Source organism: Leptodactylus fuscus, chromosome 1 (assembly GCF_031893055.1).
Source record: "Leptodactylus fuscus isolate aLepFus1 chromosome 1, aLepFus1.hap2, whole genome shotgun sequence".
Lineage (NCBI taxonomy): Eukaryota > Metazoa > Chordata > Amphibia > Anura > Leptodactylidae > Leptodactylus > Leptodactylus fuscus.
Window position 1 is genome coordinate 13,264,528 of NC_134265.1, and position 21,899 is coordinate 13,286,426.

Consider the following 21,899-nt stretch of genomic DNA (forward strand, 5'->3'; position numbering starts at 1 on the left):
TTAAACAGGTGCCATTACTACAGGTAATGAGTGGAGGAAAGAGGAGACTCTTAAAGAAGAAGTTACAGGTCTGTGAGAGCCAGAAATCTTGATTGTTTGTAGGTGACCAAATACTTATTTTCCACCATAATTTGCAAAAAAATTCTTACAAAATCAGACAATGTGATTTTCTGGATTTGTTTTCTCATTTTGTCTCTCATAGTTGAGGTCTACCTATGATGTAAATTACAGACGCCTCTCTTTTTTTTAAGTGGTGGAACTTGCACTATTGGTGACTAAATACTTTTTTGCCCCACTGTATGTATATATATATATATATATATATATATATATATTTATATATATATTTTATATATATATATATGTTAGGCCCCTTTATTAATAATAGTTCCTCTCTCTTCATATATATCTGTATATACAAATTCCCTCCCCCTCCTGGATTATTATTTCTTTTTATACATATCCCCCTAGGCTGGGGGAACTATTATATAAGGGGGTGTTCACACTACCGCTACTGTCCGGCCTGGGGTTTAGGACGGAACTGTAAAGAGGACGGCGTTCCGGTGGTCATTCATTTGAATGGGTTTTTAAAGGTGACCGCCGGTGTCCGTACGTGGCCTCTCCGCCTGGAAACCATTTTGTTTTTTGCACAGACACAAAGTCCTGCATTTATGACTTTGTGTTGGTGCAAAAACTAAATGGTTTCCAGGCGGAGAGGCCGCATAGGGACACCGGCGGTCACCTTTAAAAATCCATTCAAATGAATGGTAAGCCGTCCCCTGTCCAGTTTCCCCGGGGATTATGATGGAGACCACGGGGCAGACACAGGTCTGGTTCTGTGGATCCCGGGCCCCTTTGGAGTCGGGGCCCCTTTGGTGTCGGGGACCCTTTGCCTAGTTTGCACCCGACCTAACGCTGGGCCTGGAGACCATAGAGGAGTTTTGTGAACTGAGAGGGAAAAGCTTATGACACGTATCCCAAATCGGCCTATTGAAATGAAAGGGACCCAGAAGAAAAATAACAAGCGAGGTGGGTGAGCGGGAACACAGAAAAGAGTTGGGGTGTATAGGTGCCAGCCAAAGTTTTTCAATTTCTCCCCATTTTGAATAGGCCTGCGGGGCTGGCAAAAATGGAAATACAACATAATTGGTCGCCCAATAGTAATGAAGGATATGTGGTGCCGCCAGACCCCCATCTGAAGTAGCAACCAACATCACAAGGGATTCGGGGATGTTTTGCGTTCCAGATAAAGTGGAGCAGGGGACAGATACTGGCAGGGTTTCAAAGACTATTAGAGTTTCGGGAACAGGGTCATCTTTACTGCCATTATGTGACTGGGAAAATATGTAAGGAGCGCCACTGATCAAGTAGGGAGCGGAGGTCCTGAAACACACAAAGGTAAGTAACAGAGTATAGGAATGTGTAAGAGGAAGACAGCTGAATTCACAGGTAACGGAGGGAACCATCCTTCCATAGACAACCATAGTGATAGCGGAGCAGATGTATAGGGGCATATGGAATATTTAAGGGAACGGCTTCCATCATAGGAGGGTTCATTGTATAACCAGAGAAGTTACCATAGTCCTGTAGTGTGAGCAAGAGGATCGGAAGGGGGATCTGGGGATTAGTAAGGGTGAGAAGGACGTCATCAGCGGAAAGTCTAATCTTACAATCTCTATCCGGTATTCTTACTCCTGTAATGTCCGGTTAGAGCGGATCTTGGATGCCAGAGGTTCAATACAAAAGGCAAAAATAAGAGGGGACAGAGGACCGCCCTGGTGAGTAGATGTATGGGGGAGCTAAAACACTGAGGTGGGAATAGAGCGCTCTAACTGCCGAGAGGAAAACCCCCGAGTATCTCTCCAGAGCGGGAAACATAAAGGATCAGCCTAAGCAAACACATATACCGTCCTATGTAAAATACATCAGTCCCCCGATATACAGTCCCATGTAAAATACATTAGTCCCCTCCGATATACAGTCCCATGTAAAATACATCAGTCCCCTGATATACAGTCCTATGTAAAATACACCAGTGCCCCAATATACAGTCGTACGTAAAATACATCAGTCCCCGATATACAGTCCCATGTGAAATACATCAGTCCCCCGATATACAGTCCCATGTAAAATACATCAGCCCCCTCGATATACAGTCCAATGTAAAATACATCAATCCCCCAGATATTTAGTCCCCATGTAAAATACATCCGTGCCCCGATATACAGTCCCATGTAAAATACATCAGTCCCCCAATATACAGTCCCATGTACATCCCTCCCCCTCTTACCCTGCACCCCTGATCACAGGGGCTGCTACTTCCTGTACAGAAACTATGGTTACAGGACCTGTGTTGATGTCATTAGTCATGTGATCAGCCACGTGTATAGGAGGAGTCAAGGAGTCACATGACCAGATGTTAAAGTTCCCTACTAGATATATGAAAGTCTGTGTGTGACATGTAATGTTACCACTAACACCCCCTCCCACACACACACACACACACACACACAAACACACTGTCTGGGGCAGATTATCTAAAGATGAGCCAAACCTCCCTCCCTGCTATTCAGTCCGAGGGGGGAGGGGGGTTGCGTCTTTTGATCGTCCTCCTCAGGCAGCAGAAAGGCTAGGTTCACCACTGTACGTCACACACAGACAGCTCAGCTACATACACGTCACACACAGACAGCTCCGCTACATACAGTACAGACCAAAAGTTTGGACACACCTTCTCATTCAAAGAGTTTTTTGTATTTTCATGACTATGAAAATTGTAGATTCACACTGAAGGCATCAAAACTATGAAGTAACACATGTGGAATTATATAGTTAACAAAAAAGTGTGAAACAACTGAAAATGTGTCTTATATTCTCGGTTCTTCAAAGTAGCCACCTTTTGCTTTGATTACGGCTTTGCACAATCTTGGCATTCCCTTGATGAGCTTCAACAGGTAGTCACCTGAAATGGTTCTCACTTCACAGGTGTGCCCTGTCAGGTAATAAGTGGGATTTCTTGCCTTATAAATGGGGTTGGGACCCTCAGTTGTGTTGTGCAGAAGTCAGGTGGATACACAGCTGATAGTCCTACTGAATAGACTGATAGCATTTGTATTATGGCAAGAAAAAAACAGCTAAGTAAAGAAGAACGAGTGGCCATCATTACTTTAAGAAATGAAGGTCAGTCAGTCTGAAAAATTGGGAAAACTTTAATAGTGTCCCCAAATGCAGTTGCAAAAACCATCAAGTGCTACAAAGAAACTGACTCACATGAGGACTGACCCAGGAAAGGAAGACCAAGAGTCACCTCTGCTGCGGAGGATAAGTTCATCCGAGTCGCCAGCCTCAGAAATGGCAGGTTAACAGCAGCTCAGATTAGAGAGCAGGTCAATGCCACACAGAGTTCTAGCAGCAGACACATCTCTATAACAACTGGTAAGAGGAGACTTTGTGCAGCCGCCGGCCTTCATGGTAAAATAGCAGCTAGAAAACCACTGCTACGGACAGGCAAGAAGCAGAAGAGACTTGTCCAGGCTAAAGAACACAAGGAATGGACATTAGACCAGTGGAAATCTGTGCTTTGGTCTAATAAGTCCAAATTTGAGATCTTTGGTTCTAACCACAGTGTCTTTGTGCGACGCAGAATAAGATAAGATAAGATAATCCTTTAATAGTCCCACCTTGGGGAAATTTCAGCGTGTTACAGCAGCATAGTAATACAGATACAGGATAATACAGAGTAATATGTTACAGACGTAGACACAGATAAGCTGAGAAGAGAAGATATACTAGGAGTCCATGGCAGCTAAGGAAAAACAGAAGAGAAAGAGGAAGACCTCATGGTCATCCTCATAATCATTAGTTCTCTGTGCGGAGAGCTCTTCGTTTGGTCTGATGTAGATTATACAGCCTGGTCGCGGTTGGAAGGAAGGACCTGCGATAGCGCTCCTTCTCACACTTGGGGTGAAGCAGACGGTCGCTTACAGTGCTGCCAAGTCCCATCAGGGTCCCATACATGGGGTGGGATTTGTTCTCCTGCATGGAGGTCACCACAGACAGTATCCTTCTGTCACCCACCACCTGTACTGGGTCCAAGGGGCTCCCCAGGACAGAGCTGGCCCTCCTGATCAGCCTGTCAAGTCTATTTCTGTCCCTGGTTGATATACTGCTTCCCCAGCAGGCCACACCGAAAAAGATGGCTGAGGCAACCACAGAGTTGAAGAAGGCCCTAAGAAGTGTCCCCCGGACTCCGAAGGCCCTCAGCCTCCTGAGCAGGTAGAGTCTGCTGTGGCCCTTTCTGTGCAGCGCCTCCAGGTGATCAGCCCAGTCTAGTTTATTGTTGAGGAGCACGCCCAGGTACTTATAGGTCCTGACTATCTCAATACATGTTCCTTGGATCTCCACCGGGGTCGGAGCACCTCTCCGTTTACTAAAGTCCACCACCATCTCCTTGGTCTTCCCAGCATTAATCCTGAGCTGGTTCTGCTGGCACCATTCAACAAAATCCCGGTTTAAGTCTCTGTATTCCCTATCATCGCCATCAGTGATAAGACCGACTATAGCAGAGTCATCGGAGTACTTCTGTAAGTAACAGCTGGATGAGTTGTGCCTGAAGTCAGCAGTGTACAGTGTGAAGAGGAATGGGGCAAGAACTGTACCTTGTGGTGCCCCCGTACTACAGATCACAGTGTCAGACACACAGTCCTGGGCTCTCACATACTGAGGGCGGTTTGTCAGGTAGTCTAGGACCCAGTTGGACAGGTGATGGTCCACACCACCAAGGTTCAGCTTCTCCCTCAGTAGCCCTGGCTGAATGGTGTTGAACGCACTGGAGAAATCAAAGAACATTATTCTCACAGTGTTCCCGGGTTTCTCCAGGTGAGAGAGAGCTCTATGAAGAAGGTGGATGATGGCGTCATCTACCCCAATGCCTGGCCGGTAGGCAAACTGGAGGGGTGAACGGATGGACTCTACATGCCTGGTTCCCACTGTGAAGCATGGAGGAGGAGGTGTGATGGTGTGGGGGTGCTTTGCTGGTGACACTGTTGGGGATTTATTCAAAATTGAAGGCATACTGATCCAGCATGGCTACCACAGCATCTTGCAGAGGCATGCAGGGCCGGCGTCAGCGCACGGCATAGTCGAGCAAGTGCCGGGGCCCACTACAGGCTGATCTAACTTTGATGTAATGTCCTTAAAACATGTCAGTATGAGGCGCAGTAGTGTGTGTGGCCTCCATGTGCCTGTACGACCTCCTTACAATGCCTGGGCATGCTCCTGATGAGAAATTGAAGGCGAAAAATCATCCAGCAGCGAGATAAGGAAGTATAATATAAATCTTCTTTATTTCATGTTTCGCAGTAAAAATTCAAACAGCACGCAATGCACAGGAAAAAAGCTTTGCGTCAGACAGACGCGTTTCAGATAACGATCCTTCCTCAGTGTCACTGAGAGGAAAAAACAGCAGGGGGCGCTATACACAGGTAGTTTAATCAATATCTTACACAATTTTCAATTTGCAAATCATCTCAGATTTCGGTGCTGGATTTAAAAAAAAGATTCTTGAACATGTGAGGAAGATGTGAGTGTAGGTGCAAACTTGTACAATCCAGACATGAAAAAGTTTTTACTGTGCAAGTTCTTTGATGTGCAGTTAGTAGATGAGTTTTGACAAAAATAATTTAAACACATCTATAATTAAATTTCCTACATTCTGGACATGTGAATGTCTTCTCTCCTGTGTGAATTCTCTGCAGTCTATTAAGATCTGATATAAAGGTAGAGTATGACCTACATCCTGGGCAGGAATATGGCTTCTATCTTGTGTGAATCTTTTGATGGTCAAGAAGAATTGATTTCCGAGTAAAACATTTCCCACATTCTGAACATGCAAATGGCTTCTCTCCTGTGTGAGTTCTTTTATGTCGAAGAAGATCTGATTTCCAAGCAAAATATTTCCCACATTCTGAACATGAATAAGGCTTCTCTCCTGTGTGAATTTTCAGATGTTTAACAAGACTTGATTTCTGAATAAAACATTTCCCACATTCTGAACATGAATATGGCTTCTCTCCTGTGTGAATTTTCAGATGTTCAACAAAAGTTGATTTCTGAGTAAAACATTTCCCACATTCTGAACATGAATATGGCTTCTCTCCTGTGTGAAGTTTCAGATGTTCAACAAGAGTTGATTTCTGAGTAACACATTTTCCACATTCTGGACATGAAAATTGCTTCTTCCCTGTGTGAGTTCTCTTATGTACATCACTCTTTTGGTAACTTGTATTTTGCTTACCAGTCTGTGATGAATCAGAAGATGGGATCTCTCTAAAAGGATCAGATGATAGATAAATCTTCTGAAGGGCTGAGGGTATATCTGGGGTAATGACATGTTCTTCATATGGATCTTGTGTGATACCATGATCCTCTGCTTTATAAACTGTAGATATCAGATGTCCCTCTGAGCTCCTGGTACAGTCATCTGACAGAAAGAAAATGGATTTTACCATCTTTAGATAATAGAACATTTAAAGTTATGTTAATATTTTATAGCATTTCTATATATAAATTTCTGCACACATTTTAAGGCATCTAGCAATATCCAATAATTAACCAAGACTGGCGGCAAAACAGATAACAATCTAGAGGTAGACCTCGGGGAATTGACCAGTAGATCATGATGTCCGGCCACCAGACTGTTCTCTTCCAGTTTCCCACTTGTGTGGTTAGGCCAGCGTCTTCATCGGTCCATGTTGCGGTGTGCCGGTCACCACTCTTTTCTAGTGAAATGCTCAGTGTAGGATCATAAAGGAGCCTGTGAGTCAGTGCTATTAGGTGGTGTCCGTCTCACACACTTCCTGACACCTAGACGTACTTTACTACAGGAGGAGGAGCAGTTGCTTTGGGGCAAGTGTAAGGTCGGATGATGATTTACGTAAATTCTGCGGGTCGTAATGATTTAAGTGATGCCAAATTTATATAGTTTTTGTTTTGCTTGTTATAACTTTTCAAAAATGAAACTTGGAAAAGTAAAAACATTTCTTGGTAGACTGAGATGACGCTCAGAATATTACACAAATCATATATATCCCCATTGAGAGGTCTAAAAATGGGAACCCTCCCATCGGACCCTTCCTTTACATGCAGCACACCCGGACCAGACTTGGTTCCATTGTCTATGGGCTTGTGGGATGATCCTATTCTGGGGCCTATTTGGCTGGATCAGCCAAAAAAAAACAGAAATGTGATTGGAAATTTCATCTAATTCTGAAGCACATTAAAAAGAAGGTAAACATACCCAGAAAATGCAATCTCAAATGGGAATCCATGTAACCCTGGAGCCTTATGTGTAGGGGCAGATGATTGAGCCTATTTAAGTTCCCCAAGATCTAAATCCGGGTCTGAGCCTGAACCGCAGGGAAAGAAGGAAATGTTATCCTGTCCAAGTAATGATCCAGCTCCGAATCAATAAACCGAACATCGGATTGGTAAAATTTGGCAAAATAATGATAAAATACTAGCCTCTGCCCGTGACTTCATTTGCGAGTTGTTGGCATTGATGATCAGCCTATACTCAGCAAATTGCTGCCGTCAATGGTTCGCCTGCTCCGGCGTTTCGGCAGCTCTCAAGCTGTCCTGTCGCTGTACTCGTTCCTTGTGCTGTGCCCATGAATGTTCCGGCATCTCACCAACTCCCTGGGATGCCATATAATAAGCGTGTTATTGGCGGTTATGATCTGCTTGATCCGGCGTTTTGGCTGCTCTAAGAGCCGCTTGAGGCCTAGCTTGCTAAATCCTCTTCAGCTCTGCTTGAGGAGAACTCTGTTGACTTCTTGTTTTTTTCAAATTTTGTGACAAATTAGATTTTCTTTTTCCTGGCATGTTTAAAATTGGTAAACTGCCAATTTGGATTAAAGGGGTTTTCCCATCTCAGTGTCTCAGCACCCTGCCTGGAGCAGATCAGAGAATATGCAGATGATTGGACAGAATGGAGTCAGTGTTATCTATATGTTTACATAGAGAGATAACAGACCTGGCTGAGATAGAGCTGCCGGCAACAGCAGTTTAATATAGTATATGAACATATATTCATAACAGTCGTGAAGCCATGTCATTTACCAGGATAAAAAGTAGCCGATGTGTTAATCCAGATTGCAACTATCTATGTGCCAAATGTCATCCAAATCCGTTCAGCTGTTTTTGGGTGATCGAGGAACAAACATACAAACTTTCACATTTATAATTTTAGTAGGATGTCATTTGTCTCCAAGTAATCCCATTTTAGAGCCCCAGAAAGGGAAACAACTGAACAAATCCAATTACCAAGGTTAATCTCTGGGACGACCTGTGACCCCAAACTGAAATTTATACGCTAATCTTACTGTATATAGCTGAATGGGGGAATATATAGCTGAAAATTTAACAAGACACAGAAATCTACACAGAACTATAGTAGTCGGAGATTGAGGAGAATCTGAGACTATTCTGTGGTATATTCAGTGGTGACTCCTCACCTGGGCGGTTCCCTGTAGGAATGTCCTCCTCACACTCCTCATCACCACTCACATAGGGCTCTTCTTTTATTGTTATGACCAAAACATTGTTCAAATCTTTATCCTGAAGCTGTGAAATAAATATTGTAAGTCAGTGACGAGGAAAGAGACACAAGGACTTCACAGCCCGTCTACACATCATAGGGAATATCTCCATCTACCTGATCATCCTGGGGAAGAAGAGGACTGGGACATCTCTCCGGTGTTGTCCTCTCACTGGATCTACCTGTAGGAAACACAGACAGGGACTGAATTCATTCTGTACATACAAATAATGGAAGTCCATGTGTATATAGTCATGTCTATTACCTGCTGATGTGAGGGGCTGGTGGTCCTCCATCATCACCTCCTTGTACAGATCCTTGTGTCCTTCTAAATACTCCCACTCCTCCATGGAGAAATAGACAGCGACATCCTGACACCTTATAGGAACCTGCCAACACAATGATACAGTCATCACCCCTCCCCCTCCAGTTACTGTATAATGTCCCAGCATTCCCAGCAGTGTCACCTCTCCAGTCAGCAGCTCCAGCATCTTGTTGGTGAGTTCTAGGATCTTCTGTCCATTGATCTCCTCCTGTATCAGGGGGTGAGGTGGAGACTCCGGGAATGGGCTCAGGTTTCCTCCATATCCTTCATACACAGGAGTCTGACAGCGCCCACTAGAGGTCTTCTTCACTACTGTGTAATCCTGGATATGGGGAGACACATTAATAAATCTCACTACATACATGTCCAGAGTCCATCACCTCTCCAGTCCTATCATCTGTTATTACTATAGATAAGAATGATGTAATGATGACATCATCAGAATCTCTCACCTCTCCAGTAAGCTGGTAGATGATCTCTAGGGTGAGATTTAATAGACTTTCCGCCATCTTGTTCCTGTCTCTTTCCATCCTTGATGGATCAATCAGGAATATTCTCTTATATAGAAGATACTGAGAGGATTCTATATTGTAGGAATCTGAATGGAGAGAAGATGAGACAATGTAATAAATTCACAATATTACATGTAAATAAAATACAATTATTAGAGATAATAATGCGGTGTTCACACTTGCACCGCTGTCCGCTCTTTGGGTTCCCACCCTAATACCCGGAGAAACTGCATAGGGCTTGCCAGCGGTCAGTTTAATCCCCTAAGGACACAGCCCAAATGTGCGTTACGGACCAGGCCTCGTTTTTCAAAACTGACATGTGTCCTTTAAATGGCAATAACTTTGAGACGCTTTAACTTACACAAGTGATTTTGAGATTGTTTTTTCGTAACACTTTATACCTCATGTCATTGGTAAACACTAATCAATATTTTTGTATTTAGTTATAAAAAAATTAGAAAATTTAATGGAAATTTGGAAAAAAATCACAAGCACAGTACGCTCGTGTAAGCGGCCACAAGAAAATGGCTGCAGACATGTGCAGTCGGCTGTCCCTGATGGCTGAGCCGATTGCGCATGCGTGAATTTTAAATCCAGAAGAAGTCAACAGAAGAAGACGTCACGGAGAGGGCATGCCAGAAGAAGACAGAGGCCGACTGGAGATTTTTCAAGCAGCATTGGAGACACCCCCAGTACTGCGAGAAAACTCATTTACATACTGAAGAAAACCGGGATATCTACGAAATAGCGGCGCGGAGAAGACTTATAAAGGTAGGAGAAGAATAGTCTTTCTTACGGCTATTCCTAAATGTTAGGGAGAAAAAATGGGATTCTAATGATTGAATCCCTTTAATTTTTTTCATATACTTTTATATATTTTTTTTTTGTTTCACTTTTTTTTTTACTTTTTCATGTGTCCCTTTAGGACATTTGAATCAGCAATGATTTCATCCCTGATTCAATATTATAGACTGCAGGACACAGACTGCTCGTCTCTTGCAGTCTATACAGGAAGTCGACCTATGCAGACACACAGACGGAATTCCTCATTACCTGGTAAACAGGTAATGGGGGCTCCATGAAGCCTGGGGTCACTGGCCTAACCCCGGGCTGCATATTACACATACTGGCACCCCCCAATCTCTCGCGGGGGGTGCTGGGAGGAGCAGCAACATCACAGACCACTTGGATGCTGTGGTCATGTTTGACCACGGCATCCGAGGGGATAAAACTTTGGTTATGGAGGCGGTTCCTGGCTATGAGGTTGCCCGCTCATATAGTGAGCGGGCGAGCGGCCTTGGGAGTAGTATTAAGCTTTGGTGCACCAACTACCAGGTGTCCAGGACATAATAGTAAATCCAAGATCGTTAAGGGGTTAAAAGCCCATTTATTTGAATACGTTTTCAAAATAAACCGCCAGTGTCCGTATGCAGCTTCTCCACAGTGAAACTGGTTTTTTTTGCTCGGACACTGGTGATTTACTTTAAAAACACTTTCAAATGACCAATGTAAGCCGTCCCCTATGCAGTTTCTCTGGGGATTAGGACAGAAACCCAAAGGGCAGACAAAGGTGCAAGTTATTACAATATATACGTGAGGTTCCACCTGCAGTTTTTCTTCTCTTCATCTCTCGGCACTAATCTGAAGAAAATCTCTGTTATTTAAGCAGGATTTTTTTTTTTGTTCTTCGTCTTATACACAATGTCCCTACAATAATCTAAAAATGAAAACCGCGCTGGTTTTTATGGTTAGGGGTGTTTTTTCCTGCTCTGTTCATACAATACATGCTGTGATGGAGGGCGCTATTCTGAAAAAGTATTTGTTTCTTAAGTGTTTTTTTTAGTTGTCTTTGCTCATAAATATATATATATATATATATATATATATATATATATATATATATTTATTTATATACAGCAAAGCAGAGCGATGCAGCTCTAGTCTAATAGTCACTGACCAGGTTACCCTTTTAGTGCTTTTAGAATCTCCTTGAAATGGCTGATTTTGTAAATTAATAAAATGTAAAAGACATTCAGTGTAGGAATTATTGCCTCCTAGACCTGGACTAAAGCATCTGCCAACTCCTGGACAGAGGGCCGCCCTGGTAAGTAGATGTATGGGGGAGCTAAAAAACCACTGAGGGGGGGAATAGAGCACTCTAACTGCCGAGAGGAAAACCCCCGAGTATCTCTGCAGAGCAGGAAACATAAAGGACCAGTCTAAGCAAACAAATATACAGTCCTAGGTGAAATACATCAGTGCCCCGATATACAGTCCCATGTATAATACATCAGTCCCCCTATATACAGTCCCATGTAAAATACATCAATCCATCAATATACAGTCCCATGTATAATACATCAGCACCCCGATATACAGTCCCATGTAAAATACATCAGCACCCTCATAAACAGTCCCATGTAAAATACATCAGTCCCCCGATATACAGTCCCATGTAAAATACATCAGTTCCCCGATATACAGTCCCATGTAAAATACATCAGCACCCCGATATACAGTCCCATATAAAATACATCAGTCCCTCTATATACAGTCCCATGTAAAATACATCAGCACCCTGATATACAGTCCCATGTAAAATACATCAGTCCCTCTATATACAGTCCCATGTAAAATACATCAGTCCTCCTATATACAGTCCCATGTAAAATACATCAGTTCCCCGATATACAGTCCCATGTAAAATACATCAGCACCCCGATATACAGTCCCATGTAAAATACATCAGTCCCCCTATATACAGTCCCATGTAAAATACATCAGCACCCTGATATACAGTCCCATGTAAAATACATCAGTCCCTCTATATACAGTCCCATGTAAAATACATCAGTCCCCCTATATACAGTCCCATGTAAAATACATCAGTCCTCCTATATACAGTCCCATGTAAAATACATCAGTCCCCCGATATACAGTCCCATGTAAAATACATCAGTCCCCCGATATACAGTCCCATGTAATATACATCAGTCCTCCTATATACAGTCCCATGTAAAATACATCAGTCCATCGATATACAGTCCCATGTAATATACATCAGCCCCCCCCAATTTACAGTCCCATGTAATATACATCAGTCCCCCCCCAATTTACAGTCCCATGTACACCCCTCCCCCTCTTACCCTGCACCCCCCTGTCTCTTCTCTCTTCAGCTTAGTACACATTTAAACCAAGACTGCTGTTTCCTGTGCAGAAACCATGGTTACAGGACCTGTGAAGATGTCATAGTCATGTGATCAGCCTTGTGTATGGGAGGAGTCAAGGAGTCACATGACCAGATGTTTCCGCTCTCCACTAGATATATGAAAGTCTGTGTGACGTGTATGTAGTAGAGCTGTCTGTGTGTGACGTGTATGTAGTAGAGCTGTCTGCGTGTGATGTGTATGTAGCAGAGCCATCTGCGTGTGATGTGTATGTAATGGAGTTGTCTGCGTGTGATGTGTATGTAATGGAGTTGTCTGCGTGTGATATGTATGTAGTGAAGCCATCTGTGTGTGACGTGTATGTAGCAGAGCCAACCACAGTGATGAACCAAGCCTCTCTGCTGCCTGAAGTGGACGATCAAAAGACGCCCGCCTCAGGCAGCGGGGAAGGGAGGGGTATGCTAGCAGTAACATTACAGTGATTACAGTGCAGTAATATGTTGTGCAGTAATACTCACAGGAGACGTCTTCCCACATTTCCTTTCTCTTCCCTTTGGATCGCCATGATCACTTCTTCCAGCTGCGACTTGACTCTGTAAAGTTTGCCGCACAGACATCTTTTACTCCTCACTTCTCTACACACCCAACCCCGATATTATATATATATATATATATATATATTATAATATTATACATATTCTGTCCCTCAGCCCTCCATGCCCCACAGTGGCACATGCATGAACTTTTATTTTATTATTTTACTCGGGAGTTTTTTAAGATGCTGATAACATTGTCGCATGGTCCGGGACATTACCATACAGCCCCGAAGCTTGCTAGGATTAACATCGGATCCCGGAGAGATGAGTAAAACTATTTATTATGTTCTTTCACCTCGCCTGGGGCTCCAACCTGCAGCCGATCAGTTTCTTGCTGTGGGATTAACAAGGTTTTAAACCTTTACAATACAAGGGCTGAGAACTGGCCCGGCCAAAAGGGTAAAACCCGGCAAAATAGCAGGTGGATGTGTGATTGGTAAAGTGGAAGGGAATATGGAAGCGGGGTATTCTGTTTTATGGTGGATACCTGACAGAATTGGTATACAGCAAGTGAGAGTTAGCTTGTACTAGGACCAATTTGTGACTATTTTGATAAAATTTTATTCATAAACCTGTTGATGGGCAATGTCACATCATTCATTATTATCATCTCCATCTGAGTCTCCTCCGCGCAATCTGCGTCCAGTCATCCGGCTGATCTGACAGTTTAACTCCCACCCGGCCAAGTTCCTGCCGGTGCAATCACTGCCGTGCAACTTAGTGGAACTCATTGCGTTTCGACAAGTGATGGCAGCGCACAGTCTCCATGGAGAATACCTAGCTGTGATTATTTTTCGAGGAAAGTTGTCCCTCCTTTATGGCCATTTGGGCCTCTACTTGTAAATGCCCATGTAGGGAAAGGTGCAAACACCCCCAGAATATGGAGCATCAATTATGGGCAGAAACAATACATTAGCCGTCATGGCCACTGGGTCAGTTATCAGCATCAGAGGCTACAACATAGAAATGCAGCAAGGCCCGCTGCTTTCTAGTACTGACATCACCTCATGGGTGCAGGTACAGGTTCACACCATGCCGGACCCAGCCACCTCCTTCGGTTCCTACACAATGGACCATTTCCCACCCCCAACTTCACCTGGACAAGCCATTGCTTACACTCACCGTCCGTCGTTCCATGTTTGTAAGGTGTAGAGCACATTGAGTGTGACTATTGCCCATGTTGTATATGGTGAATGGTAACTGCATGCAGCAATCCACAGGGACAATAATCACTTATGGAAGATAGTCCAGACCAGTGGCGTAACTACCTTGGTTGCGGCTTCCACAGGGCCCAGTACATTAGGGGGCCCGGCGACAGCCGCTACCCCTGCTGGGTTTTCTCTCTTAACAGGCTGTTACCGGCTGAAGTCCAGCCAGTAATGGCATAGCTCCCTGCATGGCCCGCATTTATACTGCTGTCCCTCGCAGCTCCCTGTGGTGGTTTACTTATTAAAAAACTTTTCCCTGCTCTTATAACAGACAAAATGTTGTAACTGCGATAAGGGAAAGGGTAAGGCAAAGCTTATAGGACCTGTAGCTGAAGGAACTTTGTGTGATGTCAGCCGTCACATGACTAGGTGGGCGTGTATTTATAGCAGGTGCAGTCCTGGAAGTGAAGGAGAGATGTGGTGCTAGGTACTGAAGGGGAGGGGGTATGTGAGATGCAGGATGGAGAGTGTGTGTCTGTGTGTGTATGTATGTGTGGTGTGGAGCAATTGAGGAGCAACAGTAAACTAGTGACAGAGGTGGGGGGGGAACATTATACTGGGGTCAGAGATGGAGGGGAGGACATGAAAATGAGGCTAGAGATGAGGGGTACATGAAACTGGGGGCAGATGGAAGGAGGACATGAAAATGGGGGTAGAGATGAGGGGTACATGAAACTGGGGGCAGATGGAGGGAGGACATGAAACTGGGGGCAGATGGAAGGAGGGCATGAAATGTCATGTGACATCCGTGCATTATTAAAGATGGCCAACACCACCAAAGACTGCAGCGGAGCCATAGACAGGTAAGTAACTTTTTTTTAATTTATGTATCTCCTCTGGGTCTCCGATTATTATACTCTGGGTCTGAGAATCCCAGAGTATAATAATTGTTCATGGGTGTTCATTATGGGGCATAATCCCGTCTGCAGGGGCCACAATGGGGCATAATACTGTGTGCAGGGGCCACTGTAGGGCATAATAGAGCGCGCAGGAATGCAGGGGGGGGGGGTGTCGGTCAATCAAGGTCTTCGGTGTCGGTCAGGAAGGAGGGGGGGCCCATGCCAAAAGTTCACCACGGGGCCCCGCCATTCCTAGTTACGCCACTGGTCCAGCCTCTTCATCTGGAAGCCAGGTCAGGAACGTTGATAGGGCCCCAAGTTATTCTGGAAATTTTGTCAAATGTTGATGTCGCATTTTCTGGCATACAGAGGTAATCGGATCATCCAAGTTCTTTTCTGCCTCCCAAATGTTGTTCTCAGGATACCTCCAGACATTACACTAAGGGCCCCTTCACACAGCGTAAGCGCGCCGCTCATTTAAACACGTATACACGTGTCCGAGTGCAGCGCTTCAAAATAGAGCACATTGATTTCAATGGGAAGCGCGCGTATATGCCGATATATGCGCGCTTCCCATTGAAATCAATGGGCTCTGTTTTGAAACGCCGCACTCGGACACGTGTATACAAGTCTAAATGAGTGGCGCGCTTACGCCGTGTGAAGGGGCCCTAACATGTCTTATCCTAAGCTCTCCTTCCTACCCTATTCCTTAGGTCCTGACCCCTCCATCTAGAAGTTTTCCTGCACTTAGTACAGTTATATGACCTCATATATTAATAGATGGCTGGACCATTGTACTAAAGAAGCCCTCTGACTTCGTATGTCCCCCTATCTCCTCATAGATTGTAAGCTCTTGTGCCCGAGCCCTCACTCCTATTATTTGATATTTTAATTTCTTTGTCACATTGTAATGTCTCATATTGTCCGTTCATGTGTCCTCTGATTTGTAAAGTGCTGCGGAATATTGGCGCTATATAAGTTATTATTATAGTTATAGAATTCTTTCCATTTCAGACGATATTTTAGCTTTCTCAACTACCAGACCAGCCACATCTCCCTTTATCATCATCTCCCATTTACTGTACTAAAGGGTGGGATAGAAGGATTGCATAGAGGAGGATATGCAAAAAATTCTATTATGTGTACAGTTTTGGGGTGGTGAGATGACTTTGGGGTGATTGTGCAAAACATGATCGTCGCATAGGATGGGTGTGGGGCCTGTAATTGTCAGGCATGGGTTTGGGTGAGGAATTGGGGCACCTGTCACTTTGCATTGAAATCCCAACTTTGATGATACCTACCTGGTACCACTGATGGTGTCGGGTACAAAGGTAATAATTGGGGGTTAACCCTTGCCTTTTCACCAGCTATCCCTAAACCACGCCTTAGTAATGAACACTGTTGATCAGGCAAAGGCCATATCTGAGTTGGTATAAATGTATTAAAAAACACAGAGACGTAAGAAATTTTTTTAATGAAACAAAAACTTCACTGCACAACCCTTTTTTACCATTTTACAAAAAAATAAATAAAACATAAACAATGATCATCAACTTAATCCAAGTGATCTAGCATAACATGAGACAAAATAAAACAAAAAGTTCTATGAAAAATAAAACCTGTATACTCACCTACAGTAGTGCAGGGACTCCTAAGGCTACATTAGAGTCCCTGCGCTAGATATGTGTCTGGGGTTTCTCCCAATCACATTGAAAGTAAGCCCCAGAAGTGACCTAATGGGAGTAACCTGATCACAATACAGTATTAGGGGTGTGGGGCGGCGGGAGCAGGAGCTGCCCAGCCAATCATATAAATTACAGGATGGGCCCCAAATAATTCATTTGTGATGGGCCTATAGATCTTTAACAATGTCTGATAATGTCCGTGTGCTATTTGTTTGTTTTTTTCACAGACCTATAAAATGAATGGCCGAGGTAGAGAAATAAATAATAGACACCTGCCATGATTGTTTTCTCAGTGGCCGTGAAATACCCAATGACTAATAATGGATCAGCACACGGACAGAATAGTAGTGTGATAAAGCACCTACGGAGGCATTGCGGGGACAATGAGTATAATAGTAGGCTCTACAAAGCTGTCTCTGTACTTTTCCCTACCGTGTACACATTGCTTTAAGGATTGGTTGTTCACGAAACTGACTCTAAGAGCCAGATATCACAGAAGAACGGGAGTCGGCTCCTTGCTAATAGCCGAAAGTTTTTCCATAATTCTTGATGTGCAGACAGCTAACCCAACTCTAATCTGTTACCCGCCCCCTAGACACATAACCCTGCCCCTTTTAACCATATCATGTCTGTCTGCATAACATAGAAAAGTACATTAAACAGGGAGTCAAATGATCCAACGCAAAGAAAAGAGCCGGAATTTCAATCACTACATTAACGCTTCCAGCGATCCCATATACAGACAGCGCAGTGCACTTTCTTCTCTGCTTGTACGAGGAGATGATGGTCGTCCACCGTTGTACTGTTACTGGAGTGAACGAGGAAAAAAAAGAACAAACAGCAGGGGGCGCTATACACACGTAGTTTAATCAATATCTTACACAATTTTCAGATTGCAAATCATCTCAGATTTTGGTGCTGGATTTAAAAAAAAAATTGTGGACAACCTATGTAAGATGTGAGTGTAGGTAAAACTTGTACACTCCAGACATGAAAAAGTTTTTACTGTGTAAGTTCTTTGATGACTTTTAATTAAAATAATTTAAACATCGATATTTAAATTTCCCACATTTGGACATGTAAATATCTTCTCTCCTGTGTGAATTCTCTGATGTCTATTAAGATCTGATATAAAGGTAAAGTATTTCCTACATTCTGGGCAGGAATATGGCTTCTAACTTGTGTGACTCTTTTGATGGTCAAGAAGAGTTGATTTCCGAGTAAAACATTTTCCACAATCTGAACATGAATATGGCTTCTCTCCTGTGTGAATTCTTTGATGTATAACCAGACTTGATTTAGATGTACAACATTTCCCACATTCTGAACATGAACATTCTCCTGTATGAGTTCTTTGATGCTCAACAAGACCTGAATTCCGAGCAAAACATTTTCCACATTTTGTACATGAATATGGCTTTTCTCTTGTGTGAGTTCTTTGATGTTTGACAAGATGTGTTTTAGATGTACAACATTTCCCACATTCTGAGCATGAATATAGGTTCTCTCCTATGTGAGTTCTTTGATGTTTGACAAGATGTGTTTTAGATGTACAACATTTCCCACATTCTGAGCATGAATATAGGTTCTCTCCTATGTGAGTTCTTTGATGTTTGACAAGATGTGTTTTAGATGTACAACATTTGCCACATTCTGAACACAAATATGGCTTCTCCCCTGTGTGAATCCTTTGATGATTAACAAGACTTGATTTAAATGTAAATTTTTTTCCACATCCAGGACATGAATATGGCTTCTCTCCTGTGTGAGTTCTTTGATGTGTAACAAGACTTGATTTCTGAATAAAACATTTGCCACATTCTGAACATGAAAATGGTTTCTCTCCTGTGTGAATCCTTTGATGTTCAAGAAGAGTTGATTTCCGAGTAAAATGTTGCCCACATTCTGAACATAAAAATGGCTTCTCTCCTGTGTGAATTCTCTGATGTGTAACAATATGTGACTTAGCTTTAAAACATTTCCCACATTCTGAACATGAATACGGCTTCTCACCTGTGTGAATCCATTGATGTTTAGCAAGATATCCCTTATTTTTAAAACATTTTCCACATTTTGGACATGAAAATGGCTTTTCCCTTATGTGAGATCTCTGATGTACATCACTCCCTCGGTAACTTGTATTTTGCTTAGCAGTCTGTGATGAATCAGAAGACAGGACCTGTCTAATAGGATCAGATGATAGATGAATCCTCTGAAGATCTGAGGGTATATCTGGGGTAATGGCATGTTCTTCATATCGATCTTGTGTGATACCATGATTCTCTGCTGCATGATCTGTAGATATCAGATGTCCCTCTGAGCTCCTGGTACAGTCATCTGACAAGAACAAAACGGATTTTACCATTTTTAGATAACCGAACATTAAAAGTTATATTAATATTTTATAGCATTTATAAATTTACTAACTCTTCTCTGCCGTCTAAATTTACTAACTCTTCCCGTGACATCACCCCTGTACTCATACAGAACACCAGTGACTGTCTTTCTGCTGTCTCTAATATCATGTCTTTGCTCTATCGGAAACTAAATCTCTCTAAGACTGAACTACTACTGTTTCCACCATCTAATAGATCTGTCCCTGATATATCCATTGTAGTCTCAGGCCTTACTATAACTCCTAGGCAGCAGGCCCGCTGCCTCCGGGTCATATTTGATGCAGACCTTTCCTTCACTCCCCATATTGAATCACTCGCACGCTCATGTCACCTCCACCTCAAAAACATCTCCAGAATACGCCCTTTCCTTACCAGAGATACATTATAGACACTTATTGTCTCCCTGATTCATTCTCGCCTTGACTACTGTAACTCCTTACTAATCGGTCTTCCCCTCACTAAACTCTCCCCTCTACAATCTATTCTGAATGCAGCGGCCAGGCTCATCTATCAGGCTAGACGCTACAGCGATGCCTCTGGTCTGTGCCAGTCGCTACATTGGCTGCCTATTCATTATAGAATAAAATATAAAGTTATCCCCCTACCCCACAAGGCTCTCCATAATGCCGCCCCTCCCTACATTTCCTCCCTCATCTCTGTCTACCGCCCAACACGTGCTCTCCGCTCACTCAATGACCTAACACTTACATCCTCTATTATCAGAACCTCCCACGCTCGTATACAAGACTTCTCCCGAGCTGCACCACTTCTCTGGAATGCTCTACCCCGGACAATAAGATTAACTCCCAACTTCTACAGCTTCAAGCTCAAACTAAAGACACATCTTATCAGACAGGCCGAACACAATTCCTAATGTAAACCCTTCCGTACCGTCATTAGAATCCTCAAAATCTAACCCTCCTCTGTCCCCGCTCCCACATGATATGATGCCATTTCAGGATAACTTTATAGGTCCAAGCTCCATCCACATGTTACAGGACACCACTGGTGACGGCTCATAAAGTTTTATGTTTGTGTAATGACAGTCACCTCTATTATAAAATTGTCTGAATACTGTATAAGCAATGCCACCCCTGCTACCTCTTGTGTCACCCCCTCTACCTCATAGATTGTAAGCTCTTGCGAGCAGGGCCCTCAGTCCCATTGTGTGAAATGACGTTCTTTGTTATGTATCTGTCTCTATTTGAACCCTAGAAATTGTACAGCACTGCAGAATATGTTGGCGCTATATAAATAAAATTTATTATATTATTATTATATAGCTTGTATATAGCTGAATGGAGGAGTATAGAGCTGAAAAATCTAACAGGATACAGAAATGAGGAGAATCTGTGACTGTTCTGTGGTATATTCAGTGGTGACTCCTCACCTGGGTGGTTCCCTGTAGGAATGTCCTCCTCACACTCTTCATCACCACTCACTTCTTTTATTGCTGCGGTCAAAACATTGTTCAGATCTTTACCCTGAAGCTGTGAAATAAATATTGTAAGTCAGCGAAAAGAGAAAGAGACACAAGGACTTCACAGCCCGTCTACACATCATAGGGAATATCTCCATCTACCTGATCATCCTGTGGAAGAAGAGGACTGGGACATCTCTCCGGTGTTGTCCTCTTACTGGATCTACCTGTAGGAAACACAGACAGGGACTGAATTCATTCTGTACATACAAATAATGGAAGTCCATGTGTATATAGTCATGTCTATTACCTGCTGATGTGAGGGGCTGGTGGTCCTCCATCATCACCTCCTTGTACAGATCCTTGTGTCCTTCTAAATACTCCCACTCCTCCATGGAGAAATAGACAGCGACATCCTGACACCTTATAGGAACCTGACAACACAATGACACAGTCATCACCCCGACCCTTCCAGTTACTGTATAATGTCCCAGCATTCCCAGCAGTGTCACCTCTCCAGTCAGCAGCTCCAGCATCTTGTTGGTGAGTTCTAGGATCTTCTGTCCATTGATCTCCTCCTGTATAAGGAAGTGAGGTGGAGACCCTGGGATTGGGTTCAGTTTTCCTCCATATCCTTCATACTCAGGAGCCTGACAGCGCCCACTAGAGGTCTTCCTCACTACTGTATAATCCTGGTTATGGGGAGACACATTAATAAATCTCACTACATACATGTCCAGAGTCCATCACCTCTCCAGTCCTATCATCTGTTATTACTAGAGATAAGAATGATGTAATGATGACATCATCAGAATCTCTCACCTCTCCAGTAAGCTGGTAGATGATCTCTAGGGTGAGATTTAATAGACTTTCCGCCATCTTGTTCTTGTCTCTTTCCATCCTTGATGGATCAATCAGGAATATTCTCTTATATAGAAGATACTGAGAGGATTCTATATTGTAGGAACCTGAATGGAGAGAAGATGAGACAATGTAAAAACCTCCCAAGATCCCATGTAATAAATAGGATTAGTAGGGAGTATAAGGGGGGCTTCTGGTTCAGGCTCTAGTATGTGAAGATACATGGCACATTCCTTTTCTCTGCACAGTATCGGTCTCTTCTCCTCCACTAACCTGTAAACGCCAGGGCTGAAT

At 43.3% G+C, this 21,899-nt stretch overlaps 2 protein-coding genes and 2 pseudogenes across 2 annotated transcripts in view; 1 reads left to right on the forward strand and 3 right to left on the reverse strand.

Annotated features, from left to right (window-relative positions):
• The window catches only part of LOC142191103 (uncharacterized), a 602,426-nt pseudogene that overhangs the window by 438,530 nt on the left and 141,997 nt on the right, over positions 1 to 21,899 (forward strand).
• LOC142188990 (uncharacterized) overlaps positions 1 to 21,899 on the reverse strand; it is a 68,382-nt gene that overhangs the window by 44,568 nt on the left and 1,915 nt on the right. The window contains exon 3 of the mRNA XM_075262095.1: positions 20,715 to 20,814. Coding sequence (XP_075118196.1) covers positions 20,715 to 20,814 — 100 coding nt within the window. The remainder of the gene's footprint in view (positions 1 to 20,714; positions 20,815 to 21,899) is intronic.
• Positions 1 to 21,899, reverse strand: part of LOC142191038 (uncharacterized) — a 49,991-nt pseudogene that overhangs the window by 8,990 nt on the left and 19,102 nt on the right.
• On the reverse strand, positions 5,327 to 19,293 carry LOC142189005 (uncharacterized). The gene is made up of 3 exons (XM_075262097.1): positions 19,260 to 19,293; positions 18,134 to 19,148; positions 5,327 to 6,267 (listed from the first exon to the last, which is right to left on the reverse strand). The coding sequence occupies exons 1-3, from the start codon at positions 19,291 to 19,293 to the stop codon at positions 5,817 to 5,819; spliced, it is 1,500 nt and encodes a 499-aa protein (XP_075118198.1). The 3' UTR covers positions 5,327 to 5,816.

Bases quoted from the DNA above. Each gene is read 5' to 3' on its own strand.
- LOC142189005 (XM_075262097.1), bottom strand. From the start codon at position 19,293: ATGGTAAAATCCGTTTTGTTCTTGTCAGATGACT. The intron at 19,149-19,259 runs GTACCAGGAGCT...ATATACCCTCAG, and splicing joins TTTGTTCTTGTCAGATGACT to ATCTTCAGAGGATTCATCTA. The intron at 6,268-18,133 runs TCTTGACCATCA...TTACCAAAAGAG, and splicing joins TTTACTCGGAAATCAACTCT to TGATGTACATAAGAGAACTC.